We start from the raw sequence: 21,111 nt of genomic DNA, 5'->3' as shown, positions 1-21,111 counted from the left end.
GACGACGACGACGACGACGCCGACGACGACGACGACGACGAGAGAGCTGCGTCTTCGGCAGCGGCCGACAGAAAGAGAGAAAACCTTTCCGGGAAACCGATCCGCGCTCCTTTCCGCGTCCTCACACTTGCCACACAACGCGCGCGGCCACACAACTTGTATGTCTCTTCCTCACCCTGTCCACCTTCTACCGTGACCTTCTCTCTCTCTCTCTCTCTCTCTCTCTCTCTCTCTCTCTCTCTCTCTCTCTCGCGCTCTCTCTCTCTCTCTCTCTCTCTCTCTCTCGCGCGCGCGCGCGCGTTCTCCTTTTCCTGTGCCTGCGCTTTATTACAGCAGAGTTCTCCTCCTCTTCTCGCTGCTCCTTTCACGCGTGTCTCTTTTTGTCCCTTTGCACCCTTCGCGACTTGCCACGCACACACACGCACGCGCACGCATACACACACAAACCGCCACTGCTCTCTGGAGTCAGTCTCGCAGCGCACGAATGTGGCGAATCACGAGAAGGGTCGGGATTGAACGGATCACCCGTTTCGTCCATTCGCATGTCCTGTTCTTCCCTAGCAGCCTTCGCGCGCGCGACTACGCGTACTATTCGTAGTAGTTTTCACTCGCGTTCCTTCGTCCTCGCTCGAGCAGCGCGCGCGCTCCGTTCGACGAGCCCAAACGGCGCCGAGGACGTCCCCTCGGGTTTTCGATCAGCCACCTCGTCGAGTATCCATTGGCGGCGTCACACGTGCGCACACGCGACCAGCACACACGACGTCACCACTAGGCGGGCAGACATGCGAACGTGCGAGCAAACGGACGAAATATCATCATCGTCGTCGTCGTCGTCGTTTTCGGTGTCGGCGTCGGCGTCGTCGTCGTCGTCGTCGTCGTCGTCGTCGTCGTCGTCATCGTCGTCGTCATCATCGCCGTCGTTGTCGTCGTCGTCGTCGTCGACATCGTCGTCGTCCTTGTCGCCTTCATCGTCATTGTCATTCTCGTCGTCGTCGTTATTGTTGTCGTCGCTGCTGTCGTCGTCGTTGTTGTCGTCATCGTCGTCGTCGTCGTCGTCGTCGTCGTTATCGTTATCGTCGTCGTCGTCGTCGTCGTCGTGATTGTGGTCGTGGTCGTGGTTGTCGTTCGTTCTTACGTAAATTCGCGTCCAACGTGTACTCGCCTCGTCTTCGACGAAGAGCTCCTCGACGCCTTCGCGCCACGCCGTATCGACTGTAACCGCACCACTACTAGCAGCGGCAGCACCACCACCACCACCGCCACCACCACCACCACCACCACCACCACCGTCGGCTACCACCGCCACCACCACCCACCACCATCACCAGCACCTCTCACATCACCGACCACCGCCGCTACTACGGAGGCACCCCTGACACCCGAATTCTCACGAGGTATCCCGTCGACCGATCGTAACACTGGTCTCTTTGCACAGAGACCAACATACGAGGACTCACGAGAATCTCCTCAACAGGGTACCCTTAGCGAGGCTCTCTCTCTTCCTCTCTCTCTCTCTCTCTCTCTCTCTCTCTCACTCTCTCTGGCTTTTTTGTTCTATCTCTTTTCGATTTGAGTTTGATGTTTCCATCTGTCGTTGACAAACGCACGCGCTCGTTTGTTGGGAAAAACAGTGGAACCGGCAACGACGATGCTCGGCGTCGACGTTGTTGAAACACGGGATTGCAAAAGGCTAGATAACGAAACGAAAAGACACCTCTCGCGCTCTCCTCTCCTCTCCTCTCCTCGTATCTTCATCTCATCTTGTCCTCTCTCCGTACATACGTATGTACGTACGTGCGCCCGCTATCCACCCCGTGCTTCCATTCCCACTCTTTTCGCACCCCGCACCTCGTTGCACATGACGGGTATCGTTCGGGGAAAGAGGGAAGGAGAGAGAGAGAGGGAAAACGCCGACGCCGAAGTAGGGCGCACCCTTCTTTTGCTCCCGCGACAGGGTGGCCAAAAACACTCAACGACGATAAGCGAGACGATATTAGGAGGGGTTGGTTGGTTTCTGTTGACAATTAAGTATCTGGAAAATGTACGCTTTTGTATTGTTTGATAGTTTACGATATGGTATATTGTGACGAATCAAGTCACTTCTAAATAGATCTCAGAACTATAAGATTTTAAAATAATAGAATTTTTGTTCAACATGTTTTACGTTAACACGAGATTCGACGTTGAAGATTCGGAAATATTAAAGAAGGGAAGGCATTAAGCGAAACCTTCCCACCGAGTAAATTGCTTCAAAATTCGGTAGAGAAGACAACTTTGCGAGTATTTTGCAACACTCTGTACACACATACGGACACCACGATTCTAGTCTGCACTACCCCTTGCACCCCGTGGCAACGACGCGTGTACGTTCTCCCGACGTCCACCCTCTCTTTCACTCTCTCTTTCTCTCTCTCTCTCTCTCTCTCTCTCTCTCTCTCTCTCTCTCTCTCTCTCTCCCCTCCCTCCCTCCCTCCCTCTCTCTCTCTCCTCTCTCTCTCCCCCTCTCTCTCTCTCTCTCTCTCTCTCTCTCTCTCTCTCTCTCTCTCTCTCTCTCTCTCTCTCTCTCTCTCTCTCTCTCGTTCTCTCGTCGCCACTTTGCCTCTTCTCTCTCCCTACTGCACTACCTACGGCTACTCTCTCCCTGTAACAAACCCCCACTTTCATCCCCCGGTGGTAGTCGGATCGTGCGCTCTCCGTGGCGAGTCGAATCGGGAGCGTTTCCATCCCCTACTAACAGCAACGAGCAACCCCACCCTAGACGCGAGGAGGGAAACCTCCTCTATCGCCAAACGGGATATGAAGGAGGAGAGAGAGAGAAAGAGAGAGAGAGAGAGAGAGAGAGAGAAAAGGTACGCGCATATCGTAGTCGTCGCCTATTCCGCCACTCTCCACCCCTCATCCTCGTCGCGGAGCGCCTCGGTGCGCCTCGCGTCTCTTTATATGCTTGGGAACTTCCATCCCTCGCTCCCTACCTTCGTGCCGATCTCGCCCCCGAATCTCGCACTCTCGACATATCGAATGCTACGTCACAGCGGAGAGATATACGGCTATTTCGCAAAGTGGTTAAATGCACTACCAGATTACGGGACGGAGGGCGGTTCTAGCGCCCAGCAGCCAGCGGTGCTGGGACTGGGGGGGGGGGGGGGAGCGATGATATCAGCCATCGGCTACATCGTAGAATTCCGCTATAGAATGCCGCGTGACGTCCGCACGATCAGCGATTAAAAGCGGGTCTCAGTATGTACGTATATTCTCTCTCTCTCTTTCTCTCTCTCTCTCTCTCTCTCTCTCTCTCATATTTCGTTCACATTTTTAGCGCTAAACTCACGCGTGTCCACTCACGCGCGATCCTCGTCGCTGTCACTGACACGATCCTTCTGTTGAACAAATAAGCGGCGATCCCTTGGGCGATTGATTAATTCTATCGTCGGTAATTCAATCGTCTCCTCTCTCCCCAGAATTACCTTCCTCTTGTAGATTGGGCCTTTGAGAAGGAGACAGAAGAGACCATTGAACGCGGGCTTGTTAAGATGGGCTGTTCAATGGCTGAGCATGGCACGAGAAATTTGGATGTTTCTGCTGTGTCGGATTTGCAGGGAAAGGCACGATATATGCACATATTTGTCACTAAATAATTAAAATTATTCTGTCGTTCTGTCGTTCCCTTCTCCGTGCTCGGATAACAACGCGTTGTCGAGTTGACAAATGTCACGAAGACCGATCCCCGATCCAGAGTTCAATCTCCGCTGGCCACACTTGATGCTTAATGTGCCGATAGAGATAGAGACGAGAATATACGGGTCCAAGTATTTTTCTCTTCTTTATTTGGTTGTCTTGTTCCAGCATCTTAGTATCTCTTTCCGTAGCTATTGTTGCATTGTCGTCTTCTATATAGTATATTCGAACTAGAGAGAGAGAGAGAGAGAGTGTGCGGACGGGTGTATACGTCACACAGTTCCCTCGACCCGACGAATCTCTCCTTCTCTCTTTCGCTCCTTTCTCTCCGCTTCCAGAGACTCGACCCTGCAAACGACTTGTGGAAAAATAATTCAGAAAATGAGAGAGTTACGACCATGGAAAGATGGGATATATAAAGTATAGGAGAGAGACAGGGACAAAAACAGAGTGAGAGAGGGAGGGAGTTGGCTATGCAGTGAAAAGAATTACATGTTGGCCGTAGCGGAGGTGATGTGACTCGTAGTCATGTATAAACTCTCCCTAGAGGATCTCTTAGACTTAATTGGCCGTCCAAATCAATATCTGCCTGTCCGTTGTCGGCGAAATTGCGACGCTACCTATATATATATATATTTTTTTTTTGTATGTGTATATATATAGATATCTTTTTCTCTCTCCTTCTCACTTTCTCTTTTCCTCGTGCGAAAGAAAGGAAAAGGACAAATCAGAGTAACGGAAAAATAAATCTTATGGAATTGCGTCGTCTTATGGAGCAGAGTCGTCGTTGCGCTTTCTTTCATTTAGCGTTTTATGAAAACAAATATAGTCATGAGCGCACGTTTCTGTTGATTTAAAATATAGTGAGATTTTGAGTATAGAGAGTATGTGTGTGTAGAGGCACGCGTTTCACAGATATTCACCGCTACTTTTCAAAATTGGCGGTGCAATTAGAAAATCTCTTGCGTGTGTAGCGATTTAAATGAAATGCATGGATTCGTGTTCATTTATTTCCTGCCCTGATAACCAATCATTATCTCAGATCCTGCGAACAAGCCGGACTAAAAGTGATAGATAAAAAGTATAACAGTGACCGAGACACCGAGTAAATGTAACTAGAGAGTTTGAGCTTTGATTACCGATACCTTTTTCTCTCCTTTCCCCTCGACGTTACATTTGACGCAGGTGGGCTCGCACACACTAACGGAGATAAGGGAGAGAGTCGATAACGCGTCTTTGGTCGCGATGCATTCGACGATGCCGCGGCACGGCCGAACGACACTATTTAAACGACTACTTAAAATCAAGTAGCGGCCCGATGTTTATATCGTGCCAAGGGTTTGATATAGCATAATTCTTACGCCCTCTTTAACGTAGTAGAAGTGTAGAGTCGCAGAGAACTAAAGAAGCCTACGATAACGGCAAAACCATCGAGATTACGGATACTTACACAGTAATATTAAAGCACACTTTTAATTTTCGATACCGAGTGTTTTTCGTATTGATACTTTTATCCTTGACAACGATTCGAGATCGCGGCAACAGCACGAATAAAGAAAATCAGCCTACAGACGACAGAATAGACGACAGTTTTGAAACACGAAACACAGACACAGACACACACACACACACACACACACACACATGCTGAATAATTTTATATACATATATATACATATACATATACATATATATATATATATATTCGTGTTTGCCATATTACAATTACAACTGAATATATGTACATATATAATTTTTTTTCTTTTCTTTTTTCTCCTTCGATTATAATTGTAATATGACGAGTTTCTTGTATCTATTGATGATTGTCAGCGTGTCGTTTACATCCAGTCAACCGTTGTATAATTTATCAAGGATGCTAACAATACTACGATATTCTAATATTAGACGCAATAATGCTCTCACCTTGGTATACATTGATACTGCTCCAATAATCTTTCGCCAATATTTTGTCATCGATGTCGTTATCGCACACGAAAACAATATTTTTCTCTGTACTCTCTCGCGAAAGAGAGAGAGAGAGAGAGAGAGAGAGAGAGAGAGAGAGAGAGAGAGAGAGAGAGAGAGAGAGAAAGAGAGAGTCAATATAATATAATATGTATAATATTACATTTGTGTTCGATATCAATTTGTTGAAGAGTATCGAGCATGATTAGAGACTAGATTAAGAGATTAGAGAGAGATTAGAGATTAGATTAAAAACGCATTACTTTATCTCGTGTTTTTTTTAGTGTGAGCCGTATAAGAAGAGTACTTCAATATCTCAATGTAATATCTCTTGTATTTCGTGTAATCCGCTTAAATGTGCATTTAGCTGGAATAATCCTCATATATCCCCCCTGAAAAAATATATTACGGACTGTAACAATAAAGCAACCGTGAGTGTTCCCAGATACAAGTAAACAATGAACAGATTTCTCTCGCCGAAGACTTGATCAGAGAGCGCAATACTTTTAACGATAATCTTCGTTTGCAGATTTTTTATTATATTTTTATCGTTATATTTGTTGTATAAATATCAATAAGAAATGTTTGACGAGATGATTACACAATTGTAATTCGCCACAGTCGTAAAAAAGATTGCGAATTGAGAATTTTTGATAAAACGGACGCAAATCGATTGGACAAAATCGCTCGGTGAAAAAAAAGAAAAAAGAAAAAAAAATTCAGACACGCACACGCACGCACGCACGCACACACACACACACACACACACACACTGCAAAATTGTAAGGCGCAGAAACGCTCTCACTATACTTCTTGGAAGCGACACTGAAAATTCGTCCGGTTTATCTAATAATCTTGTTGAGACCACATGAAATAACGTCGTTTCATGTAAAAGGAAAAGAAGATCGGGACGGCAGAGAGTCGAGTATTTCAGGATTTATGATGCAAAGAAGATACATCGTGTACTGAAACAGAATTTTTATTAAGGGACGAAAGAGCTACGCTCTGTTCTGCCCCTCCTTCCCTTCACAGGAAACAAAATTGACATAACGGCTTAGTAGATCGGGTTTGTGCTAACAGAATGGCAAAGATAAATGAGAAAAAAAAAAATGTGTTCTTATATAGTCATGCGCAAACCCATCTTTACAATTTGGAAAAAAAGAAAAAATCATAATACTGCTGGAACAAGAAACAGCTTGCAAGTTTGTTGATTTCACACGGATCAGGGACCGTCTTCGAAATTGTAATACAGATAACGGGAATAATTGTCTTGACAAATGCACATAAAAATCAGAAATACAGAGTATTCCATCTGCGTACAATCACGCGCGAGTCGCGAGTTATTTGTAAATGGAGACGCAAGTTGCATAACACTACGAAGTTGTTTTCTCTACGTGTTCATCGTTCTTATTCGATTGACCTGTGCCCTATTGTTTCTTTCATCAATCAATAGTATTATCTGAACGATTTCAGTTGCAAAATAGACACACAGAGAGGAGGAAATCAATTTTTTGGATTGTATAAGACGCGAAGGACAAGTTTCGCTGTGTTATGTGGCTTGTATTTACGAACAACCGAAACTCGGAGATTTCAACGTCACGAAATAAATCGATGTCTATTATTGTGTCGAAAATTTTTCGTTCATATCACGTTAATAATAATAACTATAATATTAATAATATATATATATGTAGAGAGGGGGGGAGAGAGAGAGAGAGAGAGAGAGAGAGAGAGAGAGAGAGAGAGATAGAGAGAGATAGATAGATAGAGAGAGAGAGAGAGAGAGAGAGAGAGAGAGAGAGAGAGAGAGAGAGAGAGAGAGAGAGAGAGAGACAGAGAGAGAGAGAGAGAGAGAGAGAGAGAGAGAGAGAGAGAGAGAGAGAGAGAGAGAGAGAAATATAACAAAAAAAGTATCGTATCTCATATTGTAGAACGTTTCAGGTTTTGCCGTTTGAACGATGCTTGGTACCGCAATCCGATAAATAATTGAATAATAATGAATACTATGTTCTTGAACAAAACGGTAAAGCACGGATAATAGATAAAACTGATATTGTTTCACGTATCTCGAACGAATTATACACTTTACTTGTTAATTTTTTTCCCCCCTTTTTAAATATGTTTCATCGTATATTGGAGATCTAATTCCAATATCACTGATCGAGCTGCGTATGGTTATTCGAAACCAGAAAGATCGTTTGTCTCTGGATGTTAAATTTCTCAGTGTAATCGATTCTTGCTCGGTTAGTTGGGAATGTGCTTTCACGCAGCTCGCCGCATTGGATTATCCAATGGGTGTACTCTCAGGCGAAGGTACAAGATCTACGAGCACTTTGCAGAGCTTGTTTCTCAAAGTGTTTTCCCTTCACGCTTGTACGATTGAAATCGTAGATATTGACAAGTGAAATTCGCGAACGCCGCCTCTTCTCTCAGGGTGTTCGTAGGGCGGCGAATTCGCGAATTCTGGCACACACCCGGATGTTAACGCATTTTTACACACTGCCGCCGAAATCGTATTCCTACGTTATTGTAAGAATTCACATTCGCTTACTTTCATCGTATCAAGGGCACTCTCGCGCCTTGTTATCCAAGCCCGGTCGCAGCACAACCGCGCTTGGTGGATTACCACATGAGCCAGACGTGCGAAGACGCGGTGGTCTCTCTCTCGGAGGGATACCAAAGTAGGAAAATTACTTTGGCAACTTTTCCAGATGCGGAATTTACGCTTTACATTACGGGCACACATACACGTAAACTCATTTCGGTATCTCTCGATGAAGAAGGATTTTCATCTGCTTCAATTAGAAATATAAGAACGGCAATATATATATAGTACATATGTATGGCGCTGCAAGAGGTAAAAATTATAAAACTACCGCGTGCTTCGCAGTCCGCTCACACAACATTGCTAACCAATGTCCTTTTTTTTCTTTTTGTATTATTTAAGCCCACCTTTTATCTAAGTTTATATAACCGCCTTGCGCAAAGATCATCCTTTAGAAAGAGCCAAGCACGCGACTTTTCCGCAACTTTGGAATAAACAACGAATAAACGCGATGCTTCTCATCACATTGGTAATCTTAAATATATAAATATAAATGTCCCCTCGCCGCGCATCTCCAGTGTTAATAGCGAACTAGCAGCTTTCCTCGATTGAAAACAATTTTGAGGAGAATTGAAATATTTTACAATTTTTCTGAATCGCGCAGGCGCGATATATCTCATATGAGAAACGAACTGATGCGCTTTTGCTTCTTATTGTGGTGTTATGCGTGGCTCTTTCGAAAGCTAAGTAAAATATATTTCGCAAAATAGATTCCGCGATGGATCTATCGGGTGTTTCCAATTGCAGCGTAGTAAGACCGAGTGTGTTATTACGCTGTTTAGTCTATACATAATAACGTCGCCAAAAGAATATTCGTTTTAATAAAGAATCGTTTCGAGAAAAATAACAGAAGAAACTAACGGAGTAAGAGTAAATTTTTTTCGTAGTTCGCAAATAGGAAGATAGATCGGTTTCGCTGATCGTGTCGGCGAAACTATTCCGTGACACCTATTGTACTCTTCTACATTAAATAGATAGTAAAATAAGAGACCATGATATTAGACTATGACGTAATGACGTAATGACGTAACCGTATGCGATTCTTATCGTTCAAATGAACACGCAGTGGGCGACGTATTATTCGATCGATAAGATTCCCACTTGAGATAAATATATCGGCAGACGAAAAGATCGAATTGCACAGCAACACATACAGTACGAATGATATAGCTTTTTGATAAATTGCTGCCAATTTCTGTATAAACAACTTTCGTTTTGAAAATGTAAGCCCTGTATGTACTCTCGCATTGTGTCTCTTATCGCTAATAATAATTTCACTCCCGGCACCCGTGCATCATGAGATTTCGCGCGGTCTGTAACATCATGATGCACGCTTGCGCTTACACCTGATCTTCGAGATTTTCTAGTTCAACAGAACTGTTGAGCCGCACGTTTCCCAAATTGGGAAAGTAGATCCCTTAAGAATAAGTCTCCTTTAGATTGTTTTACATATTACACAAATGTTTGCAATTTTCGACGATTGAACGTACCAAATCGGTTTTTGGCTGGCGAAAAAACGGTTACTAATGCATTTAGCGCTACGTTAATATATATTACAATGTTCCTGTCGGAACGGCGACATAAAGGAGACGTTATTGTACCCCTAACGAATTATTAAATCGTAGCAGATGTAATTATTGATTTTCCGGGCCGCTGGTTGTTCAGGACTGTTTATTTTACATGTGGTCAATAGCGCACCATCATCAGCGGCGGATTGTTATTTGCTCGCGTTATCTCGTTCAAACGGAAGGCAACTTGACTTCTGATAAATCAGAAACGGTTGCGTCAATATTTGTTGTCGTTCTTCGTCAGATATCACCGGTGACGAAGTTTTCGCTTGCGCTCAATCTAGATCTTTACAACCGCCTGTACAACAGTCACAGCCGTGGCTAAAATCGTAATTAGTCGAGAAAAAGTTTCGTCGAATCGAAGATTAAGGAGAAGCAGAGAGATGGAAAATGTAAAATCAGTTATGTAGTTATAATATCGGAACGAGATCGGAAATTCAGTCGTTTTTTCTCTCGCGTGATCTGTTCCTTGTAAAGGAAACACACACACACACACGCGCGCGCGCACACACACACACACACACACGCACACACATACGCACGCACACACACACACACGCGCGCGCGCGCACACACGCACGCAGCACGCACGCACGCACGCACACACACACACCGTTTCTCCTTCACGATATAATCACACATATGCACGATTATGAGTTGCTACTTAGTCACATGATGGTGCCCGAAATTTAACGCTAATTTTCAAATTGGAATAACTTGTACTTTTACAGATTATAATGAACAACCATCAACCCGGATCTACATTTTATACACATCCATTCAATGTCCGCCGGTGTGCAATCTTGATTTCCTTTAGACGCGCTTCCTTTTTTTGTGTCAGTAGTTATTCCATCACTGTACATCTATTCTACACAGTCTCTCTCTGTGATAAGCTCACAGTCACAACTGACACTCTGCAGCTCTAAACACATTTTACACCGCCTTTTATCACCGTTAATATTCCATTTAAAGACATTTTACTCGCCTCATATACGAAATATTTTGGTATCGCCTATGAATCTGTACAAATTTCGCTCCGTAAACCTAAGTCATATTGGCTGGTGGCCTGCTCTCTCCGAATTCTGAATTTCGATAATCATGCACTTCGAACAAAAGAGCTTCTCATATAATTATACATTTCATACACGTACATGTTTCATTCGAGATAGACCGCGATTTCTGGAGATTCTATGTTGATATTATCATATAATATAATGGCAGTTATTTCATCTTTCGTGAGGTGTACGGTATACGGTAGTAGAGAGTAAAATGCTACTTCTTTTCGTTGCAGTATGATACAACATCACTTTTTACATTCCAAATCACCTACAACCGTTCACCGGTTTTATTCCTCATCTCTTGCCATATATGATTTCAGCAATATGTTCTTACACAATTTTTGTTAGATCTCAGATCAACGATTCGATTGACTGCTATTGCATAAACATATGTACAGTCGGACATATGTTATTTTATCAGATTCATACACAGAACCTCCATTAAAGGGAGTCCACCAGCCAGTTATATATAAAAAATAATTATATAAAACTAGTCAATTGTACAACCTCTGATTCTCAATCACGGTACTGTAAAAAGAAAATCCAATCATGTTCAAAAGAAAAAAAAAAAAGAAAACGGAAAGATTCCACTAGTGATAGAACACTAGTAAATAGAACAGAAAAAGTGATTTGGTATTGATAAGTGATTTGAATTTCAGAGTATTGTATGACAATATTGACAGATAGCAAAATCAAGCCATGATCAAAACATTACAACGGATGAATGAAATGTTTTAATATCCGAATCTTATTTGATTGCTAAATAGCAATTTTTATATGTATATATGTAACCTTATTGGTGTTTAAGAAGAATTTCTATTTATACATGACAGTACAAAAGTAATGAGCACATGGGTTGGTTTGCTGCATTCAATATGAGAAATTGGCCGATAGTTCCTTTCTCTAAATTATACATGCCACCTTTCTTAACCGTCAAACGGAAAAAAAAAAAAAAAAAAAAAAAAAAGAAATACTGGAAGAGTGAAGCCGTTGTATAAAAATCCTCTATTAAAATGATGTGTGTATGTGTGTGTGTGTGTGTGTGTGTGTGTGTGTGCGCGTGTGCGTGCGTGTGCGTGCGCGCGTACGTGCGCGCGCGCGCGCGCATGTGTGTGTGTGTGTACCCGCATGTAATATTTACAGTTATGGTAAAATGCAATGATTAATTAATTACATTATTTACATATATGTTTACATATTGTTTACGCATGTTCTCTTTTTCTCTATTCACACATCTGTTCGCACGTTTAAACCCTCCTCAAGGAGTTCAATTGTCTCTTCACTCTTTCCCATTCTTCTCTTATCTTCCTGAACTTATTCTGAAGATGATAAACCCCAGTTTTCATACAGCGAGACAATAATAGTATGCAAGAAGGTAATGTGTCTAAGCAGTTTCGATACACTCGCAACATGTTGAAGCTTCACACGAGTTCGGAGCTTAAATTGTGAAAATGGCGATTACGACTCGTTCATGTATTCAGGCATACATACATTGTGCTTTGAACTCACTAGGGAGAGTGAAGACGGTTGAACCTTGAGGACGATTTAAATATGTAAACGGATGTGTGACACAGAAAAATAGAGAACATATGTGAACTATATGTAAACACAGATACGTGAATAACGTAATCAATCAACCATTGTATTTTACCATAACTAAATTATACATGCCTCCTTTAATCTTAATCGTTACATACTGGTTTCGCTACATACAAACTGGGGTCTATCACCTTCGGAATAGGTTTAATTTCTGTTCCAAGTTCTTGTTCGATACGATGTAAGTTGAAGCGATCCTCGTATGTGATTAGGTTAATTGCTATACCTAAGTGGCCGAATCTTCCAGATCGGCCAATTCGATGCAGATATGTCTCTGCCATCTTCGGAAAGTCAAAATTGATTACGACATTCACAGCTTGAACGTCAATACCGCGGGTAAATAGATCACTGCTCACCTGCAAGAAAATAATATTTGGATTTTATTTAATTTTGAATTGAACAAGAGATCGGTACAAACGTCAGTGATACTTATTTGCCGGAGAGAAACGTTTTTTTTTTTTTTTATAAGATTTTTATAAGATGATCAAAATTTCAACATCAACTTACGAGATTTCGGCATAATCCTGCACGGAAATCATGGAATACGCGATTCCGGTGCGCCTGCGCCATTTTCGCGTGTATGTAATAACAGCAATATCCAAGATCCGTTATTTTCTTAGCCAGTAATTCGACGCGTTGCGTTGAATTGCAGAAGATTATGCTTTGCGTTATTTGCAACTGAGGAAATAATATGTGAATGAGACAATTCATTCTTGCAAACATTTATAACATTGACGTTGGCATGAAATTGGAACCATACCTTGGAAAATAGCGTGTTAAGGCAGTGAACTTTTTGTCGTTCCTGTACAAAAGCGTAATACTGTGTTACGCCTTTTAGAGTCAATTCTTCCATTAAATTAATCTCGTATGGATCTCTCAAATGTTTCTCCATAAATTGTTTCACAGTCAGAGGAAATGTAGCTGAATACAGCAAAATCTGACGTTCGTGTGGTAATCTGGAAACAAAGTAACGAGTAATACGTGCCATAAAATGGCATGAGAAACTATTAATGAGAAATACAGATAGTTAAACATTCTCGATCAATGATGGCATTATAACGCAACATAGTGCAAAAGTATACAATCGTATACAATATATCGTGAGGAATTATCAAATACATCTTTCAACATTCAATACTCGTATCGTTAGCATTTCATAAGCTAGCGTCACTTTTGCTAGAGTTCAAGAACTTAGTACCGAGAGTGAAGAAAGAAACAATTACGAATTCGATAAATTTTGAGTAAGAGTCAATTAGTAATTGGCTTATTCTTATTTTTCTTCTTCTTCTTTTTTTTTTTTTTATGTATGCTCTAGAGGTCTTAGGTCTCCCTTTTGTCGCCCTTTTGTGTTTTGATTTTAGCAATTGGCTAATTCAGCGTATTCAAAAATACGCACATGGTACAATACGCCATCGACAAGTGTGTTTTGTATTTCAAGCAATTACAGAAAAGTGCAAAAACAATTAACCTTGATTGTTTCTCGTCTGGAAAATATTGAATTTAACATTTTTTTTTGTTCTACGCAATTATTTGCAGCTGATCTCTAGTATCTCTAGTATCTGTCGCAGAAGAAAGGAAACAACGTGTAAAGTCTCCGGATCAATTAGAAAATAATTCTTTATAAACGCACCTCGATATGACATGATCCAACATCCCTTTGAAGTCTTGCGACAGCAGCTTGTCTGCTTCGTCCAAAACTAGAATTTTACAGTGCTCCATGTTGGCCACATTCTTATCCATCAGATCAAGGATCCTTCCTGGAGTAGCAATTATCACTTGTACTGCAAGTATAAGATATATATTAATTATACATTGTTAAACCTATGTACATACATACATACTTAACATTGATTATCCGCAAAATTTTATGTTCTTCCAAATTTCACCTTTTTGATAAATCCTCATAATATCATCGCGCAAGTTGGTACCTCCAGTAGTAACCATAACCTTTATATCCATATGTTTTGCAAGTTCAATACAAATCTGTGACGTTTGTAATGCTAATTCCCTCGTAGGTACAATCACCAATGCTTGAATTACATCTTTCTTTGGGTCAACCTAACAAATAACATATGATATTATAATGGTGGAATTTATATATATATCTCCCTTCAAAAGTCGACACTTTTGTAATGTATACCTGTTCCAGCACTGGGATTGAATATGCGCCAGTTTTGCCAGTTCCATTTTTCGCTCGTGCTAAGATGTCCTTACTGGAAAGTGCAATGGGTATGCTGGCTTCTTGAATCGGCGATGGTTTCTCCCATCCCTTTTCAAAAATTCCCATCAATAATTCACGTTTTAGGCAAAATTCTTCAAACTCATTACCACGTGTGTCGGTAACATCCTACAATATGTTCAACAAAACAAAAAACAAAATTCATTTTTACCAACATCTCAGATTGTTTCAATGTTCAAGTGAAATGTTCGTCTTGTAAAAAAAATAATAAAACTTTACATATATATATATATATATATGTATGTATGTATATATATTTATTAAGCTGGCTGTTTCCTCTTTCTTTACATATGTGCAACTTACACTTGTTTTAATTCTTTTATCCTTTGGTGGAATTTTTAATTTGGCTTTCCAACCCACATCATCCATTTTATCTATTTCTGATTTGGTAGACAAACCAGAATTTAACATATGGTTAGAGTTTATATGTGTTTCAGTCATCATTTTGGAAATTATGTTATTTGAATTATATATCAATTAGTATATTTATTTTCTGAAAAGAAAAAGAAGGAAATATTACTAAATAATATATAAAATAGTTTGAAAAGAAAAAAAAAACAAATAAATAAAAAGAAAAGAAAGCATCGATATCTATATAATTCCTTGTGTAGGTGAAATTTCATGCTCGATAAAATTTTATTTTAATATTTGAAGCGTTTCATAAGAAATTGAAAAAATTTATGACACGCGCGCGCGCGCGCGCACGCACGCACGCACGCACGCACACAGGCAGACTGGCAGGCAGGCAGGCAGCAGACAGGCACGCACATACGCGCGCGCGTACGTGTATGTATGACTGATTAGAAAATAACAATTATTTTGAAATTGTGCTAAATTTTTCCAAGTACATTTCGAGAAAGAAAGACAAATAGAAATATTTATTAAGTACCAAATATCGAAATTAACGTTTGAACAGTCAGAAGAAAGTCAGAAGGAGAACAAGACCAAACAAAATTGACCTACAATGACTGTATGGCTCTATATAGATACCATGTTTGCTGTTATAAATACATTCAAATGTGCTGAGTGTTTTTGTATGTTTGGACGTACAAGGTAGCATGAAAATAGATGTAGATAACCGTCTTTATATTGATGGCAGTTAACTGTGCTAAAAAAAAGTTTAGCTTTCTTGTCATTTGAAATATTTGGCAAATTTTACATACATAATTGAATCAGAATTCTGAGAGGGAAGAAAACATTCGCTCTTACAAGAAGACATATACATATATAAGATGATATTTTTTATACAATAGAAACAAAGAATCATCTGTAATCATAAGACAACTGTATTCTCAACTTCGAAAGCTTACCTTACGGAAGAGAACTACGAAACATTCCTCAACTACAATTTAGGGAACACCCGCGTTCCCTAAACAACAACGAAATGTATGTCAAAAAGTAGAGATACTGTAAACGATACTTGTGAAACAACAAGAATACGTCGTCGTCAGTATCAAATCACGCGTCTGCGATCACGAGTGATCGCGATTAATGATAGCCGATACGTCGTTCGGTCATGCAATATGCAAACACATCTTACGAATTTCAAACACGTAACGTACGTGGAACCATCGATAAAGGCGTAATTTGCACATTGAACACATTGAACAGTCTAATTAAATTTCCTGATACGATTCTAACGGATACAAACCACAGCTCTTCCTCTCTTTCCTTCTCTCTCTCTCTCTCTCTCTCTCACCCTCTCTCTCTCTCTCTCTCTCACCCTCTCTCTCTCTCACTCTCTCTCTCTCTCTCTCTCTCTCTCTCAATCTCTCTCTCTCTCTCTCTCCCCCGACAAAATCTGCCGGGACATCCTCGCTTGAAACTGCTCTCTCAGCCTGAAAGCATCGCTCGCGACGAACGATGGCAAATAAAGACGAAACGGGGCGCGATACCGTTAACCTACTGTCTACGAGCGGCAGATTTTCTGCGACGGCGATTCTCGCGAGAGACGCGCGCCGCTCGGCGAGCGGGGCGTCGAAACGACGACGAGGGGCGCGAAGCTCGGTAGCTAACAAGGCGTCCGGGACGTGCGATATCGGCGTGTTCCTTACCTCGAAACAGATGGACGTCGATGCCGTGTATGCTTCGATCTATGCACTACGATCGGGGGGGAAACAATAAGCCAAAATGGCCGTTCCCAATGTCAGTGATTTCGTTGACTTCTCGCACAGCGCTGGGTGACCGCGTCCGGTCACCGTTGCTGTTCACAGCGTGGCGCGCTACTACCTCTTCTTTCTTTCTTTCTCTCTCTCTCTCTCTCTCTCTGTCTCTCTCTTTACCGCTTTATTCGTTGAGCCACGCTCGGGAGAAAAAAGCGTTGTCGCGTAACGCGCGCCGGTTGACTCTTCGTCTCTCTGCTCTGTGTCGGTTTCGCCTGCGATTGCGTTCCGTTTGCAGTATCTCGAATTCCCGACTACAGTGCACTGCGTCAAATGTGAACGACGATTATCACTCGTTGCGTGAGGCACGAATCGTGTCACGAAAGAACTGCACACTGAGATGCGAAACTACCATGTTGAACGCGCGATCAATGCCTTCGGACACTGTTCTCATGTACTTCCTCCTATTTATACAGTCCCATTGGCTGTTCGATCTGTGACATTTTTCACTTGTGTGGATGCACTTTTTGAACTATCTTTGAACTAACTACTACCTTTCCATTTTCTTCTCTCTTTCATCACAAGTGTTGAACAAGTAGCTATTTTCTATCATAAGCGTAAACGATGAAAGCTGTAAACAAGTGTACAACTATACAGAACAAACTTTATTTACACGCTTTTCCCATGCAACATCTACACCTTTGTGTCGCACTTGTGCACTTTGTTTCCCCTCCTTTCCTTTATCATCTTTATTTCTCTCTTTCTCTCTCTCTCTCTCTCTCTCTCTCTCTCTCTCTTCCTCTCTATACTTTACTACCCCGTAGTAACTTTAAATAATATATCTTTTTAATATACAGTCTAATTTCGTTTCAAGTGCAAAAAGTGTAACATGGTGCAACTGAAAGGAACCGATGTCTGCCTTCTTTGGAAGATGGCACTTTTCTCCTTCTCCGTCTACTCTCTTCTTTCTTTATTACTTTTCTATTTCTATTGATAGAAATTTTGAAAAATCCCCACAATCGATCGTATCTTACATCCTCGTGCCAAAACTATCAGAGCTTTGTCTATCGCTGGACCGGTGTCCATTGCTGTTGAAAAACATCGAATCGTTCTTGGCGCCATATACCAATCTGCGCAGGTTGAACACGCAACCGCAAGGGACACTTCGTTGCCTCATATGTTGCTATACGAAACAATTCAAATTATACCGGATGTTTCGTGTTGTTCAGCAGAGAACCAAAGACGGGGAACCGATGAAACTCTGTTGTGTACATCCGCGACGAGGGAGCAATTTTCTCTCACCGCGGGCTTGAATATTTAGCGAGGATATTGGCAAAAATGCAGTGTTCGTACGATATTCTTTAGATGATATCGCGATAGGGTGTCGCAAAGCGAATGAAAGTAGTATATTACGATAAAGTTTTATTGAGAATATGGGAAAATAGGTTAGAGCATACTCTTCTCTCGTTACTACATCCAAACGTAACGATAATATTGCGATATATGATAACATTATGCATCGGTAAACCGCAACTTTATATCGACATCCCTCGCCTGGATGAATGTTTCTGATCTGTGTTCTTACGAGCAGACGAGATCCTTCTTCTGAGATATACGATACTTGCGACAGGCTTCCGGACAGTGACGCTCCAAATAACGCCTTTGCGAGAAAGCCTTAAAGCACACGCCGCAACGCCACTGCCACTGATGATGATTACGTGTTCTCTGATGAGCGCGCAGATTCGACCTGCAAAGTTTATCACAATGTGATCAATTAATGGTTCTGCGTCCAGCAGAACAAAGTGATCAGTGAGCGTGATTAGTGATTCTCGCTCCTGATTGGTAAATACTTCTGGGTCTATGAAGAATCTAAAAGAATGCTCCAATCACAGACAATAATCACTAAGCGCTCACTGATCATTTTGTTCTACTGAACGCAGCCAATGATATGACAATGGCGTCAATGGCCGGCGATAATTATTATTGCTACAGTACAAATATTGAATTCAACAACACACACAGGACAAAGATACTCAAAGAGATACAATATACAATCAGAAATAATCGGTTATCATTCCTTTGCATTATTCGTTAAATTAAAGTCACATCACTCTTTTCTTTCGATCCAGCAATTTCTACTTCGTAGTTTGAAGCTCGTTAAATTAATGTCATTTCAGTTTCATTTGAAAATTCAACAATTAATGTAAATAATCAAGTTTTCAGTTTCAAGAAAAAAAACAAATTCCTCCAATCGGTTCAAACATTTATGTTCGCTCTCTCGTTCGGAGTTTGTATATTCTCGAGCAAAGACTCTTACTAATTAATTAATTAATTAATAGTAATTGACATTCTTGAAAACCTTTCGTTACCCTCACTCACCGATCAGCGAAAGATTTATGACAAACTGGGCATTCGAAAGGTCTCTCGCCTGTGTGCAGGCGCAAATGACCCTTCAAGACCCACGGCCGATCGAAGCTCTTACGGCAGTACGGGCAATAATGCATCGTTTTATTTTTCTTCCAGGATTGAGCGTTCTCTCTAGCACTTGTTTTCTCCTCGGTAGTATTTATCGGCTCGTGCTTTGTATTCGGGACCAAGTACAACGCCTGCGAGAGCGTCTGCGTTTCACAGCTGTCCGTTACAATCTTCTGATCCACCGTCCCGGCAATTTTTCCCAGTGCTCCCGGCTCCGTCGCTCTTGCCGATTCCTTCGCGTTGCGAAAAGATCGAGACATGTTGTCGAGCAATATCTCAGGCGCCTTAACATCAATCGCGTCGGTTTCCGCCGATCGACGAAGCAGTACATATATTCCGACCTACCGTATTTAATCCTGCATCGAACATCGCGTTATTGATCTTATGGAAGCTGTATCGAGTCACAATAGGAAGCCCCGAGCATGTCCAGATATTGCTCGTCTTTGACGTTACATCTTTTGTGCGATTCTTTTGCTTAGGATCTATGGACGGTGGCAGCCACGAAAATTCAGCCTCTGTAAAGATTAATTTCATACGGACATCAATATCCAATATTATGACGGCCAGAGTTTGAAGTACATGGTAAAAATTATATTATTATGTATCACATATTGGACTCTGAAGCAACTCTTCGCAAGTGATGGACAGAAACGTAGACAGGACAGGAATTCATTTCTTGCAAAATTAAACAATCGTCACTACCACTGGACATTTTTTAAGTGTCGTTGTTTGTTTCTCTTGTCTCTGACAAATATATCTTTTTCTCTTCGCCGAACAAATAAGCGATTTACAAATTTGATTTATAAGAATAAAATATGTAAAATTCCTATTTCTCACATATCTGGCAATTTGAATTATTTTACCGTAGTATTTATATTATTTTTATATAATTTACGAGAAAATATTTTTCAGTTGTGTCTTCCTAGACGAATCATTTCTGTTTCATAAATAGCACCTGGTAATACTTGGTGAAAATGGCATGTGCTGAGATCGTGTGAAGATTGTTATCGCGACGATAGCCAAGGTCAAAGTAACGGATCTCTGATCGTAATTTCAATAATTTCACACGCATACGCGTGCACACACCGAGAGAGGGGGGGGGGAGAGAGAGAGAGAGAGAGAGAGAGAGAGAGAGAGAGAGAGAGAGAGAGAGAGAGAGAGAGAGAGAGAGAGAGAGAGAGAGAGAGAGAGAGAGAGAGAGAGAGAGAGAGAGAGAGAGGAGAGAGACAGACACACATACACACACACATACACACACACACACACACACACACACACACACACACATACACACACATATTGAACTTTCCACAATTTGTTGATGAAATTTGGGTTCCTTCTTGGATATTACAGACGATAAGTATTCCTGGTGTGAGAGAAGAGATGTAAAGGAATCTCATAGGGTACAAAATACCTTCGCTCGAATTGTCCGTCTTCTGATATCGCGCCATCGACTTTATCAAGCAACGCGGCATGATTGTTCAAGTAAAAAAATGGAACACTACCGTCCGCAGAGAGCATAAAGAACCTTTAACCGCTATTCGCCACAGCGGCAATATGACACTGTCGTGGCGTTTGATCGGTTTTTGTTTCAACCAAGCGGTGGCGTATTATTAAATGGTCGGTAATATTCAGCAGACGATCAGAGAATTTGAAACGTTAAAAGTATAACTTGCCAATTACACATTCTTCTCGCACGACAAATATCATTAAGATTGAAATATATATGATTGTTTATGACGTAATTGATAATATAATTGGAAAATAAAATTAATATAACTATTGTCACATTTTGCACCTGTCAGACTTATTAAATTACAATAATCAA

The 21,111-nt window shown here is 41.4% G+C and overlaps 2 protein-coding genes across 3 annotated transcripts; both read right to left on the bottom strand.

The window, feature by feature from the left end:
* Nucleotides 1-11,012: 11,012 nt before the first annotated feature.
* On the bottom strand, nucleotides 11,013-17,207 carry me31B (ATP-dependent RNA helicase me31b). Its single transcript, XM_011140770.3, has 8 exons — nucleotides 16,761-17,207; nucleotides 15,010-15,199; nucleotides 14,608-14,814; nucleotides 14,354-14,525; nucleotides 14,098-14,248; nucleotides 13,228-13,423; nucleotides 12,975-13,145; nucleotides 11,013-12,823 (listed from the first exon to the last, which is right to left on the bottom strand). The coding sequence occupies exons 2-8, from the start codon at nucleotides 15,148-15,150 to the stop codon at nucleotides 12,554-12,556; spliced, it is 1,308 nt and encodes a 435-aa protein (XP_011139072.1). The 5' UTR covers nucleotides 15,151-15,199; nucleotides 16,761-17,207; the 3' UTR covers nucleotides 11,013-12,553.
* A 1,033-nt stretch (nucleotides 17,208-18,240) lies between these two features.
* LOC105182957 (zinc finger protein 112) lies at nucleotides 18,241-21,108 on the bottom strand. Of its 2 annotated transcripts, none has more exons than XM_011140774.2 (4): nucleotides 20,698-21,108; nucleotides 19,629-19,798; nucleotides 19,188-19,516; nucleotides 18,241-18,555 (listed from the first exon to the last, which is right to left on the bottom strand). In XM_011140774.2, the coding sequence occupies exons 1-4, from the start codon at nucleotides 20,756-20,758 to the stop codon at nucleotides 18,390-18,392; spliced, it is 726 nt and encodes a 241-aa protein (XP_011139076.1). In that variant the 5' UTR covers nucleotides 20,759-21,108; the 3' UTR covers nucleotides 18,241-18,389. The 2 variants fall into 2 exon arrangements, with proteins under 2 accessions (XP_011139076.1, XP_011139078.1); XM_011140776.3 differs by lacking the exon at nucleotides 20,698-21,108 and adding an exon at nucleotides 19,986-20,138.
* Between the last annotated feature and the right edge of the window lie 3 nt (nucleotides 21,109-21,111).

This window comes from Harpegnathos saltator, unplaced genomic scaffold, assembly GCF_003227715.2.
Source record: "Harpegnathos saltator strain DR-91 unplaced genomic scaffold, Hsal_v8.6 scaffold100, whole genome shotgun sequence".
NCBI classification, from domain to species: domain Eukaryota; kingdom Metazoa; phylum Arthropoda; class Insecta; order Hymenoptera; family Formicidae; genus Harpegnathos; species Harpegnathos saltator.
This window is presented reverse-complemented; position numbering and strand designations above follow the sequence as displayed.